Source organism: Adiantum capillus-veneris, chromosome 24 (assembly GCF_014529385.1).
Source record: "Adiantum capillus-veneris isolate H3 chromosome 24, ASM1452938v2, whole genome shotgun sequence".
Taxonomy (NCBI): domain Eukaryota; kingdom Viridiplantae; phylum Streptophyta; class Polypodiopsida; order Polypodiales; family Pteridaceae; genus Adiantum; species Adiantum capillus-veneris.
In genome coordinates, this window is record NC_140954.1 from 125,006,611 (window position 1) to 125,025,749 (window position 19,139).

The window sequence follows — 19,139 nt, forward strand, 5'->3', positions numbered from 1 at the left end:
CTTTCTTAGAGTGGGTTTCAAAGCCAAAAGAAGGGTTCTATATCACTAAATTATTGAGGGACTTTGAGGGATGTTATCCCCAACTATCAGGAATAGATCAAGGTACTTTGGATAGTGAAAACTTTGAATTGTTTCTTCAAGCTGTAGAAGGAGACCTGAACTCTAAGAAAAGATAGAGCTACTATTAGAAGATAAGAATATAGAATAGGGGTTCAAGGTAGAGCAGAAAGGGGTTGATATAGGTTCATTGCTTTTTCTAAGAGGCAACGACATTATTAAAAGCCCGTTTTTCACATAATTGAATGAATAAATGACTCCTTATTTTCGGATTCTTTGTTAAACAAAAAATCAGCACTTAAGGCCTCTTGGAGAAGGAATACACAAGCTTTTTCTATGTTGTACTAGTGTAGTCTTGCACTATTCCTACGTTGTATTCGAGCTTGTGAGGGTTACAATTATGGGTTTCTCTCTTCAAAAGGCTGTGTGGGCTTGTCTATGAAGGTACTAAAGCTTCCATTGAATGAGCTTGATGAAGAAATGAAGGAAGAATTCTAAAAGGGTTTTCAATAGGACAAACAAGCTTTGTATTTGTGCAACTGGGAGCGAGGCTACACCAAATCATCACACACGCATAAGAGTTTTGAGTTGATCTTGTATTTTTTAGAGAGTTAAGCTTTCATGGATGGATTTTTTTCCATTTTAAATGTGTCTTTTGCCTTGATGATTGGTTTGATTTCGCTAGAATATCTCACAATCAAAGGCCCGATGCTTTCCTAGGCGCATCACAAAGCCTATAAGATATGGAGAAACGAGAGCAATAGGGGATGAATTTTAACCAAGGTATAATGGAAAATTTTCAATACTTTTCTATTTTTATTCAATAGAAACAATTTGTACAAAGAATGAAGATGTCAACAACGAAAGCCTTTGGATCTATTGTAATTAAAATGGATCAATTTGAAGGGAAAGATGCCACAAAGTATATCCATGGTTATGTGAAGGAGATGAATTTACAACACGTAGTAGAGGTAGATATGATCAAAATTTTCAAGTTTGTTGTGGTCCCTGAGACTAGAGAGCATATAAGGGGAATCAAGGAACATCATGGAAGAGATTAGAGAGTATATAGGGGGAATTGGGGTACATGATGGAAGAGATTGGGAGTGATTCAATTTTCCTTAAAGGAAGAATACTGACTCTAAGAGCGTTACAAACCCAACTTTCTTAGAGTGGGTTTTAAAACCAAAAGAGGGGTTCTCTATCATTAAACTATTGAGGGAGTTTGAGCGATGTTATGCTCAACTATCAGGAAAAGATCAAGGTACTTTGGATAATGAAAACTCCGAATTGTTTCTTCAAGCCGCAAAACCTGGATGGGACCAGAACTCTAAGAAAATATAGAGCTACTACTAGAAGATAAGAATATAGAATAGGGGTTCAAGGTAGAGTGGAAAGAGGTTGATATAGTTTCATTGCTTACTGGATCAACTATCAGGAATAGATCAAGGTACTTTGGATAGTGAGAACTTTGAATTGTTTCTTCAAGCTGGAGAACGAGACCTGAACTCTAAGAATAGATAGAGCTACTATTAGAAGATAAGAATATAGAATATGGGTTCAAGGTAGAGCGTAAAGAGGTTGATATAGTTTCATTGCATTTGCTAAGAGGCAACAACATTATTAAAAGCCTATTATTCACATGTTTGAATGAATAAAATGACCCCTTATTTAAGGACTATTTGTTGAACAAAATACCAATACTTTAAGCCTCTTGGAGAAGGAATACACACGCTTCTTCTATGGTGTACTAGTGTAGTTTTGCACTATTACTACCTTGCATTCTAGCCTGTGAGGGTTAGAATTATGGGTTTCTCTCTTTAAACGGCTATGTGGGCTTGTCTATGGAGGTACAAAACCTTCCATTGAATGAGCTTGATGAAGAATTGAAGGAGGAGTTCTAAAAGGGTTCTCAATAGGACAAACACGCACTATATATATTTGTGCAACTGGGAGCGAGGCTACACCAAATCATCACACACACATAAGAGTTGAGTTGATCTTGTATTGTTTAGAGAGTTAAGCATTCATGTACTAGAGGTAGATATGATCAAAATATAAGGGGAATCAAGGAACATCATGGAAGAGAGTATAAATGAGGGACATGATGGAAGAGATTGGGAGTGATTCAAATTTTCGTTAAAGGAAGAATACTTCATAGATGACTCTGAGAGCGTTACAAACACAACTTTCTTAGAGTGGGTTTTAAAACCAAAAGAGGGGTTCTCTATCACTAAACTATTGAGGGAGTTTGAGCGATGTTATGCTCAACTATCAGGAATAGATCAAGGTACTTTGGATAGTGAAAAATCTGAATTGTTTCTTCAAGCTGCAGAACTTGAACGGGACTCGAACTCTAAGAAAAGATAGAGGTACTATTAGAAGATAAGAATATAGAATAGGGGTTCAAGGTAGAGTGGAAAGAGGTTGATATAGTTTCATTGAATTTTCTAAGAGGCAACAACATTATTAAGTGTCCGTTTTTCACATGTTTCACTGAATAAAATGACCCCTTATTTTAGGATTGTTTGTTGCACACAAAATGAGTACTTTAAGCCTCTTGGAGAAGGAATACACATGTTTTTTCTATTGTGACTAGTGTAGTTTGGCACTATTACTACCTTGTATTCGAGCTTGTGACGGTTACAATTATGGGTTTCTCTCTTTAAAAGGTTGTGTGGGCTTGTCTATGGAGGTACAGAACCTTCCATTGAATGATCTTGATGAAGAATTGAAGGAGGAATTCTAAAAGGGTTCTCAATAGGACAAACAAGCACTATATTTGTGCAACTGGGAGTGAGGCTACACCAAATCATCACACACACATAAGAGTTTTGAGTTGATCTTGTATTATTTAGAGAGTTAAGCATTCATGACTGAATTTGTTTTTTCATTTTAAATGTGTATTTTTCTTTGATGATTGGTTTGATTTTGCTAGAAAATCTCATAATCAAAGGCTCGATGCTTTCCTAGCCGCATTGCAAAGCTCATAAGATATGGAGAGACAAGAGCAATAGGGGATGCATTTTGACCAATGTATAATGGAATATCTTCAATACTTTTCTATTTTTATGCAATAGAAACAAGTTGTAGAAAGAAGGAAGATGTCAACAAACAAAGCCTTTGGGACTATTGTAAATAAAATAGATCAATTTGAAGGGAAAAATGCCACAAACTATATCCATGATTAAGTGAAGGAGATGAATTTACAACACGTACTAGAGGTAGATATGCTAAAGATTTTCAAGTTCGTTGTGTTCCTCAAGACTAGAAAGCATAGAAGGGGAATCAAGGAACATCGTGGAAGAGATTAGAGAGTATATAAGGGGAATTGGGGGACATCATGGAAGAGATTGGAAGTGATTGAAATTTTCCTTAAAGGAAGAATACTTCATAGATGACTCTGAGAGGGTTACAAACCCAAAGTTCTTAGAGTGGGTTTTAAAGCCAAAAGAAGGGTTATCTATCACTGAACTATTGAGGGAGTTTGAGCAATGTTATGCTCAACTATCAGGAATAGAGCAGGGTACTTTGGATAGTGAAAACTCTGGATTGTGTCTTCAAGCTGCAGAACCGAAACAAGACCTAAACTATAAGAAAAGATAGAGCTACTATTAGAAGATAATAATATAGAATAGGGGTTCAAGGTAAGTGGAAAGAGGTTGATATAGTTTCATTGATTTTGCTAAGAGGCAACGACACTAGTTTGAGCATACCATTGTCCATCTTAGTTGTAGGGAGAGAGAGTGAGCTCTCTATACACCATGACTTGTGGTGTATATGAAAGATTCTTGAGCTAGTTCTAGCATTGTAAATGAGTGAGTGATTCATAACTTTCAATCAAAGGTGTACCTACTCTTGCAGATCAATTGAATCAATAATTTGGGTGCATCCATGGTTCAAAACTCTCTTGAGGCACTCCAATCCATGCTTGGAAACCTCATATCATTTGGTTTAAGGTGACGCGTTTGCATTTTGAGACTATTAAAATTGAAGCCAAATTCATGCACAAAACTCTCTCTCTCTCTTGGTGTTTGGTGTGTATTTGTAACATTGATAATAGTGATAGTATACCCTACCTTATTGCTTGTATTGCTCAGTGATTCTCCTCTTTTACATCCTAGTTCGCTCTATAACTAGGTGGTGCTCCTTCACTTGTTTGGCTGTGGGTTCACAACATCATCAAACCTAATTGTGTCTCTTGACTCTCCTTCAAGTTGTTTATACACCCACGCCAATCATTAAAGTTGAAGCCAAATGCATGCACAAAACTCTCTTTCTCTCTCTCTCTCTCATGGTGTTTGGTGTGTGTATTTGTAGCATTGATAATAGTGATAGTGTACCCTTCCTTCTTGCTTGTATTGCTCAGCGATTGTCCTCTTTTACATCCTAGTTCGCTCTATAACTAGGTGGTGCTCCTTCACTTGTTTGGCTGTGGGTTTGTTGTTGTTGTTTTTTTTTGCTTATGTTTGCCCCATCCCCAATTGAGCATCATGGGATCCTTGAGGGGTGTTTAGAGGTCACCTCTCTTGTTGCCCACCTCGGACCGCCTCACTAGGTTCGTATTTCATTGTGCCAATATAACGTTTACAAAATTTTGCTCCAATATATCTCAGAAGAGAAGATGATCTTATTCTAAGGTGACAATTATATCATGTCAAAAAAGTTTATGGAGCACCTCACGTTTTGTTGGAATTAGGGGTTGCAGACAAACACAGACAGCTTGCAGAAGACAAAGGAAGCTCAAGGGACACAATGGAGAGTGTATTACTCAGTGTGCAATGGAAAGATAGATAGCCCTAGAGTGATGGGCGTATATATAATTCACACACATCACTACTACATGTATATGGTAACAGTTTCTAGTAAGGCATGCAACTTTGATAAATGAAATGGTCTACTTGTGAGCTTTTATTCTTGATGTTTTGGATAGCATCGTCATCTTTGAGAGTCTATGGATGATCACCCAAATGGAAAGTGTACAGGTTTCTACTACTTGACTTTAGATTTGTCCTAGGAACATGCACATGATTCGTTTCCATAAGGTCATCTGTGCTTCCACATCATCTTCTTGGTTATCGAAAAATTAGATGTATATTTCTTATTTGCTTCAAGGTGTTTGGCAATGAACCATTGTCCACTATGCACCTCAAAAATCCACAAGGATCACAAAAGATTTTCATATGGATAAACATTTGAAAATGTTGTTTTAATCTATCTTTTTCCTTAATACTAAGTTGCTAGCCTAACATGACATAAAAGTGTCCTTTCAGGGTTTCAAAAACACTTCCAAAACCATAGTAGATCCACGCATTTTGGAATATCATTCATGAACTTATAGTTCAAGGACTACTACTGCAGATGGAAAAAATGAGAAACTTGTAAAAGTTCTCATCCTTGGTCACAACAAGCCCCCAAAGTTGATGGATCAATCCATTTTGCCCCCAAAGTTGATGGATCAATCCATTTTGCCCAAAAAAACCATTTCTTACAGTTGATTGCATATAAATGAGACTAATGATTTTTGTAGGACATGAGATAAAATTCCTCGTTAACTTCAATGGGTTTGTGATGAAATCGTATGGTAGCTTTTTCCTCACTATTCTTCTTTTTGGCAAAAAAAATGGGTATGAAAAAGTTACATTTTGCCCATTCTGCGGACCTATCATCAAAGATTCTATAGTCACGCTCAATATTGATACTATATACGTGTCGTTTTAGTTCCGTTTAGGCCTTTGGATTCAAAGGAGGGGTTTTGGGTTGTCAAATCCTTTGTTATTTATTGTTGTTGACTATCGCGTCACACCACAAGAAGATTGGATTTAATAAATTTGTCGTCTCTGATTGTTGCTGACCATCATGTCGCATTGCAAGGAGTGGTTTAGGGTTTTTGAATCCATCATTCTTGGTTGATGCTAACCATTGCCTTACACTGCAAGAAGATTGGATTTAGTAGATTCTTCATCTCTGGTTGTTGTTGACCAGTGTATCGCACTGTAGAGAGGGGATAGATAGTTTACATCCTTCGATATCAAGTGCTGCTGACCATCGCGTCGCACTGCAGGTTGATTGGACTTAATAAATATCTCGTGTCTAGTTGTTTTTGACCACCGTGTTGCACTGTAGAGAGGGGCTAGGTATTATTAATTTTTGTCTCTGACAGCTGCTGACTTCCACGTCACACTATGCAGGGAAATTGGTATTATACGTTTTCTTTATCTCTGGGTATTGCTGACCACCACGTCACACTGCCGGGAGGAATTATATATGTTTGGGTCTTTTGTTAGTGGTTGTTATTATTATCCATGAAATGTTTAGGTCTTTCGTTTACTGGTTATTATTATTGTCCATGAAATATTTTTGGTTAGAACTATTTCCAATCATATATGTCTTATGTATATTTGTTCTAGATTTGCCTTACTTATATTTGCTTCATGTATTTTCAGGCTTCAGTCATGATAGAGAAAAAATTAATGCGTCAGCATCAAAAAATCATTTGTGATGCTCTAGTTCTGTCTCTCTATGGAACTTCAAATGATCATTTGCGTCGGGAATTTGATCCAATGCAGGCAAAGTTTGATGATTTTATAATTGAACTTATGGAATAGTGTTGGCTGAAACTCTGTAGTGCATTCCTTTTGTCATTTGACCCAGCTATGTGCACTAATGAAGTAATGTATAACACAGTAAAGAAAATATTAGGCAAGGTTACTAGAAGCTTTGAGAGTATGATTCATGCAGCTTGTGGCACAACTACATTTAGAATTTTAGAGCAAGGATAAGGTAAAAGGCTCTTCAAAACGTCCTAGGTCAGAAGAGGATGTGCCTCCTCCTTCAGGTGTGGAGCCCTTAGATGTACACTTGGATGATACTACATGGCCCTCCTGTCCTACACTTACTTGGGGAAAATTCTATCTTTCACTTGCAAGCACCCCAATTAGGTGAAGGACATTTTGCAAATGTGAAACAAGTTTCAGTGGTCCATCCTCTCTTCATTGATCCTATCTATGCGGAAAAGATCTACAAGGACCAGTAGATAGGAAGCAAGCTGACATTACAATTGTGCTACAGGAAACAATTGCTACTGATGTTCAGCATTGTGCATGATATTGCCACATGCTCTTGATTGATATAGCATTAATTCTATTGTCTTAGTCCAAAACTCAAGGGGAGGATTGTAAGGTGTGAGTTTTGTCCTAGAGTACTAGAGTATGAGTCAAGGAAAGAAGAGAAGGAATTATCCCACATTCAATGGTGCAAGGCTGTAGAGCTACTTAAAAGCCCATTTCATGAATGAACAAACCAATTCTATTTTGCATTCCATCTCTCTTGTTCATTTGGTGATCTTGTGATGTCTTAGCAATACAAGATCGTGTTTATGAGTACATGTATGGAATTTCATGACAGGGAGAGACAACAAAACGAAAAAGTGAAGGAGAAAATTAAAGTCTTGAGGGTAGTGCTTTTGAAAAAAACTTGGTGGAGTGGTGTGATGGATGCATATCATGTAATGATGCTTGTTATGTATTCCATACGCAATCTTGACCATAGGGCACCCAAATTAAAAGTATGGATGCAATGGTGGACCAAAGGAGTTTGGAGTGTCCTAACAAATTAGAGTAGTCGATGGTGGAAAAGAATTGGCGTGTTCCACTCTATTGTCAACAAAGAAATGTCCTCTTGAAGTACTTTCATGATAGATGGATTGGAGCGCATACACCATTACAAAGTGCCGCTTACATGCTAGATCCTGAATACTAGCATATGGACTTGATGTCCATTGTCGAAGTGGTTCATGATTTTTACACAATGGTAAGCACTTTATATGCCAATATTGATGATTATGGAAGATGCATAAAATAAATGTCCTCCTTTCACTTGAAGCAAGGTATACTTTCAAACTCTCTTCTTCAACAAGTGGCAAAAGAGCAGCCTGCATGGAAATGGTGGATGATGAATGGTGGAGAACACTATGCTTTGTTGTGTAACCTTGCGATGAAAGTTTTAAGCAAGTGTTCTTCGAATTCAAGCTCAAAAAGAACTTGGAGCATGTACAAATATATTCACAGTACTACTAGCAATTGACTTCTCGTAGATAATGTAGATAAACTTGTTTATATGTATTGCAATGAAAAAACTATGGAAAAAATGAAAGCAAAGAATATGAAGAAGATATGTCCAGATGGATGTACGATTGCAATGATGTAGAGATAGCAGGAGTAAGTGTGGGACGTGGACGTCAATGCTGATTGCAAGGCCCATTTTAAAGTCACTTTCTTGTTTTTAAGATTCTCTCATCTTTTCCAACACATTGATAACTTGCTCTATCCATCCCCAAACACTTGCAATTTCCATTGCATGCCACTAGTAAGAATGGTTGCCTGCTAATCAAGCCCTTGTCAATGCAAGCAAGGTAATGTGCCAACATTCCCTTCACACTGGTGATTCAAAAGTTTTGTGTTTGCCCCTCACCACAATTCATCCTTTTGTAGACCACAAAAGAAATGGACTTATTTGCACAATGGAAAGGTAGCTCACTCACGGAATCTAAAGGGAAACGCGGCTCATTGTGGCACTACCTCCCAAGCTTCAATGTTAACATGGTTTGGGTCATCCCCAATGACTACTCAAATGATACACACACTGAACTTTCAAGTGCAAGGAACTTAGTGCCATTCTTGCAAAACATCTCATAGCCCAAAATGCACACAGATGTATACTTGTAAATAGGAAAGCCACACTCTTTAGCTTTGGTGACAAGACTATTGGATATTTACTAGGATATTGTGGCCTAACTCTTGGGTAAGGTATCATAGATGCCAAGAGATTGCATCCCACATTGGTAACCAATCATTAAAAAAAAACTAAATATTGAGTCATTCAATGAGCTCATGAAGAGACTACCTTAGCCCTTTCTACAAACTCTTCACAACAAGTAATCACTTATTACGTAATGATGCTTTGTTCAATTGCTTATTGTAAGTTCAATTGCTCTTCACCATTGCTAAATTGTTTTAAGCACGTAATAATTGAGCTACAAGTGTGTACCAATTGAGTTTTTTTTTTGTTAAGTTGCATGGTATATTTGTCTTAAATTAACATCACAAAGTGGTGTGTAAGTATGCACTTTTGCTTGTGTGCTCGGATGGACAAGGGAGTGTAGATGTGCATAGGAGTTCATTGCAAGGTGACATACAAGGATGGGGAAGGGATAAGTTTGTGGCAAATTTAAGTGCGGGCCGGCTGGCGTCACTCACTGCACTGAAACATCGATTGCATCAAGCGGGAGGGCAAGGGACGCATGAATTGACGGGGGGTTGTGATGCCTACCATTGAACTAAACCGGGCCACTAAACGGTGTCCCTAGGGGAAGGTGGAGGCACAAGGGAATCCATTGGGTGATATCGGGGGTGCAAGCCAGCAAGAAGGTCGCTCTGAGGGGCCTCCACGACGGTAGGACTTTTGGTTGTTTGACCCTATAAAACAGCCAAAAGTCACCCCGTGGAGCACAAGCCCCTCAGACTGACCTTCTGGAGGGCCTGCATCCTCGGTATAAGCAGCCCAATTTTGGTTGGTACATATGAAGGCCACCAAAAAGTACCCCTAGGGAATCTTCTAGAACCTTCTTGATGATGGGAATTGGATCGTGCTAGCTAGGGTGGATGAAAGAGAAACACATCGTACACACAAGTGAGTGTGTGTTGGCTAGATTATCACTCAAGAGGATTAAGTGTTCCAAGATCAATTAACTATATTCAATTATTTTAAAAACATACTTTGTGGAAAGTAGTCAAATATATAGACATACTTAATCAATAGTTTTGATGTTCTCTAGAATATCCACAGATGTTAATCTTTGTAGATGTACACATATCAAATTTTATTAAACCTCAAGCATCACACACGATAAATGCAAGTAATCTTTAAACAATATAAATGTGTGTTTTCAAATTAAGATACATGAAATTGATAGCATACATATAATGCACATTGCACACCCAATGAAGGATGTCTTTTGTACCCAATTAAGGATACTTTACACCAATCAAACTAAGGATCTTTGTCTACTCAATACTCTACTATAAGACAATAGACCCATGCTTAATGTGGACATATCAAATATCAAGAACCAATACTAGCCCCTAAGTAGGACTCTTGGCTCCATCAAATCATTTATAAAGCAACATAAGGGAGTAAGCAACATGTAAATTACATGTGTTGCTCAAATATAAACAAGCTTTAGTAGCAAAAGGAGGTTATGAAAGATGATAGATTTCTTAACTAAGTAGAACAAGAGATCTTTTGGAATTTCCGCTATGCACTATTCTGCTCCCACATCTATATGGTTGAGGTAGTAACCTACCAACAAGAGCCTACCTCGCGGGGGTCTTTATAATAAAAAATTATATATTACTTGGGTTCAACACTAGGGATTATTTTAATCTATATTTTTTCACATTGTCACATACAGAAGGGTGTTGAAAAAATTATCTTGAAATTTTTTAATAAATTGAATAGATAAAGGGCCCCTTTTATTGGCAAAAAATTCACAGTTAAGGGGTTTTATAAGAAGTCCGTTAATTACACACATGATATATAGGTTATACACATAGTGAGCCCCTTCCCCCGGAGAAGCCTACACAATAAGGTAGTGACTAAGTATCACTGTATGCATGGTCACTAAGAGACAAGTAGCACATTTTATACCAATAAAGCATAATAATGCTCAACTACTAAAACTTAGCATATAAAGAGGGTGAACCATTCTTTGCTTTCTTGCATCTTCTATCCTAGTAATCAAGGCTATATACATACACACAAAGAAAAAGTAGCATTAGTTGTACCAAACTATTGAAACAAAGTTAACACCAAACTTTAGAAAATAATCCTATGAAGAAAATGAATCATTCTTGTGAATGCTGCAACCTCTGCATGTATGCTCGACATCCTCCTTCTTTGCTCTCCACGTATGGCTTGGTATGATTTCATTTAGTTACATTCCTTATGGATATGAACCTCTTTCATCAATGTTGATGACTTGGAAGAACATGATAATCTTGAGTCTAATGATGAAGATGAAGATCTTGAATATGGTGAAGAAGACAAAACAAAGACAATTTCGGGGAAGAGATAAATTTTTTAATTTGCAAAAGAGAATGAGAAGGAACAAGACTAAGAGGGTCGAAGTCTTTTCTTAAAAGTGAAATTTCAAGAAAAGAATAGGAACAATAGCATCTACCAATGCTAAAGTATCACATGCTTTTGATAATGATAGTTAAAATACCAAATTGAACTGCGAGAGATTCACCTCAATATTTTTTAATCCACAAATTCTTGGAACCTATCTTGTCTGACACAAAGGATGATAGGATGATAAAGTGCTAGTCATCTAGATAAACTACATATTAGGAAACAATGCCAGAGATTCACCCCAATATTTTTTTCATTTTTTCAAAAATGAAAACCAATATTTTTTCTCTATATTCTGTTTTATTGGCAAAACGATGACCTCAAACTTGCCGTAATGTGAGATAATTGTGAAAAACACTAACAATATTATGCTTACTAAATTATAAAAACGTGAGTTTTTAAATCTAATCCTGAACCACAACAATTTTTTTTTAGATTCTATAGATAATTATTTACATAAGCATTCCATCAAAGTTTAAGGACAGGAAACTCTCGTCACTTTGTAGTTGAAATAATCTCTAGTGTCCACAGTAGGGACGTGTTCCTATTTTTGGCAAAATGTACCATATTTCTTTTGAGAGATTCCTGAGGGTGATTAATCTTATTCCAATATTCTAAAGGACACCTTTTGTCGTGTAGAGTTCATTGTAGTGTCTTATTGTAGCTTAGTCACAAATATAATTAGTCTAATTTTGACACAAGAAGCAAAAGTCCCCGGGGATTCACTAGTAGTATTCGTGAGACATCACCTGCATACAACAGAACTACCTTGTTTTACCCACATATCCTTTGTAAAATTTACCTTTTCGGCCCAGTAAAACCCACCCAGACCAGGCAAAGGCCAATATGATTACGTTCATTTTATGAAATTGACGAAGTTATCTATTAATTAGGACACCACATGGAACAAGGAGAAATGTATTATCGAGAAGTAAAATATATACATCAAATAAGTCGTGGAAATGTGCACGGGACCATGACATGTCTTGATCTATGATCTAATTTGGCATCCAAAAGACATTGTCATACTCTATGGAGAGTAGCCAGCAGTAGCTGAGCATTTTTGTAACAATTATCTAAGTAGATAGCTTAGAAGAACCCATTTCTCAGGTAACACGTATAACTTTATTTAATTTAAGTAGCAGGTTTATAATTGTGTGGTGGCGCCATCGACAAGCTCAGAAAATGAGAAACGAGGAGTGCTCCATCCAAGCTTATTGAATCCTGCAGTCGTCGCAAAATTACAGTTAGTGTGTGTGTGTGTGAGAGAGAGAGAGAGAGAGAGAGAGATATTACTGAGAGCAGTCTACGTCGGCTCTAAGGGGGTAGCGTACAGAGACGCCGCATTGAGAGGGTATAGAGGCGATGTAGTCCGTGTTGAGATTGTACTTGGTGGCAAGGTCCTTGAGGCAGTAGCAGATGTCCTGGCGCGCCTGCTGCCCGCTCTCAGCTCGGCTGTTCAACTGCTTTACGCCCTCGCAGCAGGCATCCCCCTCTTGGGGTTTGGAAGTGGAACTGGAACTGCCACTTGCCGCCGCGACGTACGGGGCACAGGACGAGATGTCCTGACTCACCGTGTCGCATGACACTCGCCCCTGCGCCATCGCAGCAGGTGGCAGCTCTATCATCCACACCATCATCACCACCACCACCACCACTACTGGTGCAGAAGCCTCTTTCACCATGCGCATGCTGCATGACCGCGCCATCTCTCTCTCTCTCTCTCTCTCTCTCTCTCTCTCTCTCTGTGAGACACTACACACACACGAGCACACAGCCAACTTCAGCGCTTGCATGTATATATAGGAGGAGGTAAACGCGCCCTCGAATCACGCGCTTGCATAGTTCAAACCATCCCCGTATGTTTGGTACGAACTATTCTGTGCGATACCCGAATGTTTACTCCGGAGTTTTCCAGGCAGACAAGTTTGCCATGGAATAACATTCGTACTTGCTGTCCCGAAGTTCGAAGAATCTTCAAACTAATGTCCTGTTTCGGTTTTTTGAGCTTAGAAGCAGCATAATCTCCCCCCCCCCCCGCGCGGCCCCAATTTCTTAAGTTTTTCTATGCTTGCATGACAATTTTTTTTATTTTCATGCTCTTTTTGACAACAATTGATAGTTCTGTAAAATCATGGGGTTCATGAACTTTAAAAAAAAACTAAAGATTCCTGGCAACTAAATTTTTAAAAAGAAGGGGGGGCTTTGATCATCCTCATGTGCGGGGACAATCATTGGGGGGCTTTGCCTCCCCTTTTATTTTCAAATTTCTTATGTTGTTTGTGCATCCAAGCAACAGACAAATTGATGCTGATCATCTACATAGATGCGAACAATCAAGGGCTCATGCCCCCCTTTTCTATAAAAAAACTCTTGTCCATGGAGTCCATGATGTGTGGTTCAGAGCAAGAAAGAATCCAAAGCGCCCTCAAATCATGAACTCCATGAACGCCCTCAAGATCCCTTGATGGCTTCAAAGCACCCTTAAGATCTTGAACTCCATTCTCAAAAACTTTTTAAAATCAAGGCGTGCGGGCGTTTTGGGGGGGGGGTCAAGCCCCCCGTGCGTCCGTGTGGACACAAATGATCAGAGGGCTCCACCCCCCTTTTTCTCCGAAGCTGTGACAATGAAATTCAAGACCATGAGTGAAATGATGACAATGGCGCTTGGAGCCGGAGAAGGGGAGAGCTATGTGGGAGACAATGGAGCGATGCAATTTAAAGAGGTAGGAGAAGGGAGGCATGGGGAGGAGAAGGGAAGAGAGGGGAGATCATGGAGGAGTTAGGACAAGGGAAGCATAGCAAGAAGAAGAGAGGGAAAAAAAGTTTTTGTTTTGGGTTTAGGGTCTGGTGCACACACCACATAATCGGACACAAAAAAGGGTGGTCATGATTAGTTTTTGAGATAAAGTGTGTCAATTCATTCTTAAACTGGTTTGAATTTCATTTAGTAATTTAGTTTTAGATACTAGAGAATATCTATAGAATAATTAATAATGATACAGAGAGACACACATGCTGACCATAAATTATGGAATTTAGTTTTAATTGGTAGATAATATTTATAGCATAATTAATAGTGATAGAGAGAAACACACATGAATACCATAAATTAAGGAATAACTTTGAGTCAGAGTGAGATATAGAACCTCAAGCTTCCTTGACTGATGAGGAGTTAAGGACATTATCTAACAAAAAAGATACACTTTATTGAAAAAAAACAAAAAATTAAGTACACTACCACCTATATGCTTCTATGGTCTTCTTAATGTATATGTACCATGTTCGTTTCTCTAGTTGAAAGACACCATTGCAAATGAGCTCTTCAAGCACTACATTGCTATCTTGGCACATAGGTGATGACACGGTAACACATCATGCCATGGCATAATTAAAATGCAACTTTAAAATGTTCACCTCACTTTTTATGCCTTTTCATAGGTGGAGGGAATGCTACAATGTACATAATGTCATATGTGTGAAAAGAGTTGCCACAGTTGCAATCGCGTACATACCTTACTCGAGAGGTAAGGTTCTAAATGTGGCACTATGGTGTGTTTTCACATAATAAAACATGCTGTATTTGGGTTATATGTGTACATATGTTAAGTGCATCGAGAGGGCACACTCGTTTTGCCAGTTAAAAAGTTCAATGCGGATGATCTCATTAAAAAATAGTAGGTTTCATGCATAGCCATAAACGATGTATCTAAAGTGCTTGCCAAGTGGAGAGATGAGGAACAACATTCAATTTGATCTCAAGGAAATGTTTCCACAAATTTATGGTCTTTCTCAGCTCGTTTGGACTTTTTACGGGCAAATGCATTTTTGAGTTAAAAATGGCCATAAAATCGTTAACAAAACCCCAAAATTAGCTAAAGATGGGTCACAATGACACATCAACAACTATGGACGTGTTTTCTCAAGCTCGGGGGGGGGGGGGGAGAGAGGGGGGGGCAGGGATTTGTTGAACCAAAAATCAGCATTTTAAGCGTCCTTGAGAAGGAACACACACGCTTTCTCTATGGTGTAACAGTGTAGTTTCGCACTATTCCGACCTTGTATTCAAGCTTGCAAGGGTTACAATTATGGGTTTCTCTCTTCAAAAGGCTGTGTGGACTTGTCTATGGAAGTACTGAAGCTTCCATTGCATGAGCTTGATGAAGAATTCAAGAAGGAATTCTAAAAGAGTTTTCAATAGGCTAGAAGAAGGGTTCTCTATCACTAAACTATTGAGGGAGTGTGAGCGATGTTATGCGCAATTATCAGGAATAGTGCAAGGTACTTTGGATAGTGAGAACTTTGAATTGTTTCTTCAAGCTGGAGAACGAGACCTGAACTCTAAGAATAGATAGAGCTACTATTAGAAGATAAGAATATAGAATATGGGTTCAAGGTAGAGCGTAAAGAGGTTGATATAGTTTCATTGCATTTGCTAAGAGGCAACAACATTATTAAAAGCCTATTATTCACATGTTTGAATGAATAAAATGACCCCTTATTTAAGGATTATTTGTTGAACAAAATACCAATACTTTAAGCCTCTTGGAGAAGGAATACACACGCTTCTTCTATGGTGTACTAGTGTAGTTTTGCACTATTACTATCTTGCATTCAAGCCTCTGAGGGTTAAAATTATGGGTTTCTCTCTTTAAAAGGCTATGTGGGCTTTTCTATGGAGGTACAAAACCTTCCATTGAATGAGCTTGATGAAGAATTGAAGGAGGAGTTCTAAAACGGTTCTCAATAGGACAAACACGCACTATATTTGTGCAACTGGGAGCGAGGCTACACCAAATCATCACACACACATAAGAGTTGAGTTGATCTTGTATTGTTTAGAGAGTTAAGCATTCATGTACTAGAGGTAGATATGATCAAAATATAAGGGGAATCAAGGAGCGTCATGGAAGAGAGTATAAATGAGGGACATGATGGAAGAGATTGGGAGTGATTCAAATTTTCCTTAAAGGAAGAATACTTCATAGATGACTCTGAGAGCGTTACAAACCCAACTTTCTTAGAGTGGGTTTTAAAACCAAAAGAGGGGTTCTCTATCACTAAACTATTGAGGGAGTTTGAGCGATGTTATGCTCAACTATCAGGAATAGATCAAGGTACTTTGGATAGTGAAAACTCTGAATTGTTTCTTCAAGCTGCAGAACCTGAACGGGACCCGAACTCTAAGAAAAGATAGAGGTACTATTAGAAGATAAGAATGTAGAATAGGGGTTCAAGGTAGAGTGGAAAGAGGTTGATATAGTTTCATTGCATTTTCTAAGAGGCAACAACATTATTAAGAGCCCGTTTTTTACATGTTTCACTGAAAAAAATGACCCCTTATTTTAGGATTGTTTGTTGCACACAAAATGAGTACTTTAAGCCTCTTGGAGAAGGAATACACATGCTTTTTCTATTGTGTACTAGTGTAGTTTGGCACTATTACTACCTTGTATTCGAGCTTGTGACGGTTACAATTATGGGTTTCTCTCTTTAAAAGGTTGTGTGGGCTTGTCTATGGAGGTACAAAACCTTCCATTGAATGAGCTTGATGAAGAATTGAAGGAGGAATTCTAAAAGGGTTCTCAATAGGACAAACAAGCACTATATTTGTGCAACTGGGAGCGAGGCTACACCAAATCATCACACACACATAAGAGTTTTGAGTTGATCTTGTATTATTTAGAGAGTTAAGCATTCATGACTGAATTTGTTTTTTCATTTTAAATATGTAATTTTCTTTGATGATTGGTTTGATTTTGCTAGAAAATCTCATAATCAAAGGCTCGATGCTTTCCTAGCCGCATTGCAAAGCTCATAAGATATGGAGAGACAAGAGCAATAGAGGATGCAGTTTGACCAATGTATAATGGAATATCTTCAATACTTTTCTATTTTTATGCAATAGCAACAAGTTGTAGAAAGAAGGAAGATGTCAACAAACAAAGCCTTTGAGTCTATTGTAAATAAAATAGATCAATTTGAATGGAAAAATGCCACAAACTATATCCATGATTAAGTGAAGGAGATGAATTTACAACACGTACTAGAGGTAGATATGCTAAATATTTCAAGTTCGTTGTGTTCCTCAAGACTAGAAAGCATAGAAGGGGAATCAAGGAACATCGTGGAAGAGATTAGAGAGTATATAAGGGGAATTGGGGGACATCATGGAAAAGATTGGAAGTCATTGAAATTTTCCTTAAAGGAAGAATACTTCATAGATGACTCTGAGAGGGTTACAAACCCAAAGTTCTTAGAGTGGGTTTTAAAGCCAAAAGAAGGGTTCTCTATCACTGAACTATTGAGGGAGTTTGAGCAATGTTATGCTCAACTATCAGGAATAGAGCAGGGTACTTTGGATAGTGAAAACTCTGAATTGTGTCTTCAAGCTGCAGAACCGAAACAAGACCTAAACTATAAGAAAAGATAGAGCTACTATTAGAAGATAATAATATAGAATAGGGGTTCAAGGTAGAGTGGAAAGAGGTTGATATAGTTTCATTGCTTTTGCTAAGAGGCAACGACACTAGTTTGAGCATACCATTGTCCATCTTAGTTGTAGGGAGAGAGAGTGAGCTCTCTATACACCATGACTTGTGGTGTATATGAAAGATTCTTGAGCTAGTTCTAGCATTGTAAATGAGTGAGTGATTGATAACTTCCAATCAAAGGTGTACCTACTCTTGCAGATCAATTGAATCAATAATTTGGGTGCAGCCACGGTTCAAAACTCTCTTGAGGCACTCCAATCCATGCTTGGAAACCTCATCTCATTTGGTTTAAGGTGACGCGTTTGCATTTTGAGACTATTAAAATTGAAGCCAAATTCATGCACAAAACTCTCTCTCTCTCTTGGTGTTTGGTGTGTATTTGTAACATTGATAATAGTGATAGTATACCCTACCTTATTGCTTGTATTGCTCAGTGATTCTCCTCTTTTACATCCTAGTTCGCTCTATAACTAGGTGGTGCTCCTTCACTCGTTTGGCTGTGGGTTCACAACATCATCAAACTTAATTGTGTCTCTTGACTCTCCTTCAAGTTGTTTATACACCCACGCCAATCATTAAAGTTGAAGCCAAATGCATGCACAAAACTCTCTTTCTCTCTCTCTCTCTCTCATGGTGTTTGGTGTGTGTATTTGTAGCATTGATAATAGTGATAGTGTACCCTTCCTTCTTGCTTGTATTGCTCAACGATTCTCCTCTTTTACATCCTCGTTCGCTCTATAACTAGGTGGTGCTCCTTCACTTGTTTGGCTGTGGGTTTGTTGTTGTTGTTTTTTTTTGCTTGTGTTTGCCCCAGCCCCAATTGAGCATCACGGGAGCCTTGAGGGGTGTTTGGAGGTCACCTCTCTTGTTGCCCGCCTCGGACCACCTCACTAGGTTCGTATTTCATTGTGCCAATATAACGTTTACAAAATTTTGCTCCAATATATCTTAGAAGAGAAGATGATCTTATTCGAAGGTGACAGTTATATCATGTCAAAAACGTTTATGGAGCACCTCACTTTTTGTTGGAATTAGGGTTGCAGACAAACACACACAGCTTGCATAAGACAAAGGAAGCTCAAGGGACACAATGGAGAGTGTATTACTCAGTGTGCAATGGAAAGATAGATAGCCCTAGAGTGATGGGCGTATATACAATGCACGGGGGAAAAAACCTCCTAAAGAGGGAAAAAATGCCCCGGCAGTCCTAGTGTGTTCACACACATCACTACTACATGTATATGGTAACAGTTTCTAGTAAGGCATGCAACTTTGATAAATGAAATGGTCTACTTGTGAGCTTTTATTCTTGATGTATTGGATAGCATCGTCATCTTTGAGAGTCTATGGATGATCACCCAAATGGAAAGTGTACAGGTTTCTACTACTTGACTTTAG

General features: G+C 38.2%; 1 protein-coding gene across 1 annotated transcript; it reads right to left on the reverse strand.

Annotated features, from left to right (window-relative positions):
- Nucleotides 1-12,149: 12,149 nt before the first annotated feature.
- On the reverse strand, nucleotides 12,150-13,014 carry LOC147427090 (non-specific lipid-transfer protein 3-like). Its single transcript, XM_086498207.1, has 2 exons — nucleotides 12,544-13,014; nucleotides 12,150-12,471 (listed from the first exon to the last, which is right to left on the reverse strand). Exons 1-2 carry the CDS (start codon nucleotides 12,954-12,956, stop codon nucleotides 12,462-12,464), a joined length of 423 nt encoding a protein of 140 aa, XP_086354333.1. The 5' UTR covers nucleotides 12,957-13,014; the 3' UTR covers nucleotides 12,150-12,461.
- Between the last annotated feature and the right edge of the window lie 6,125 nt (nucleotides 13,015-19,139).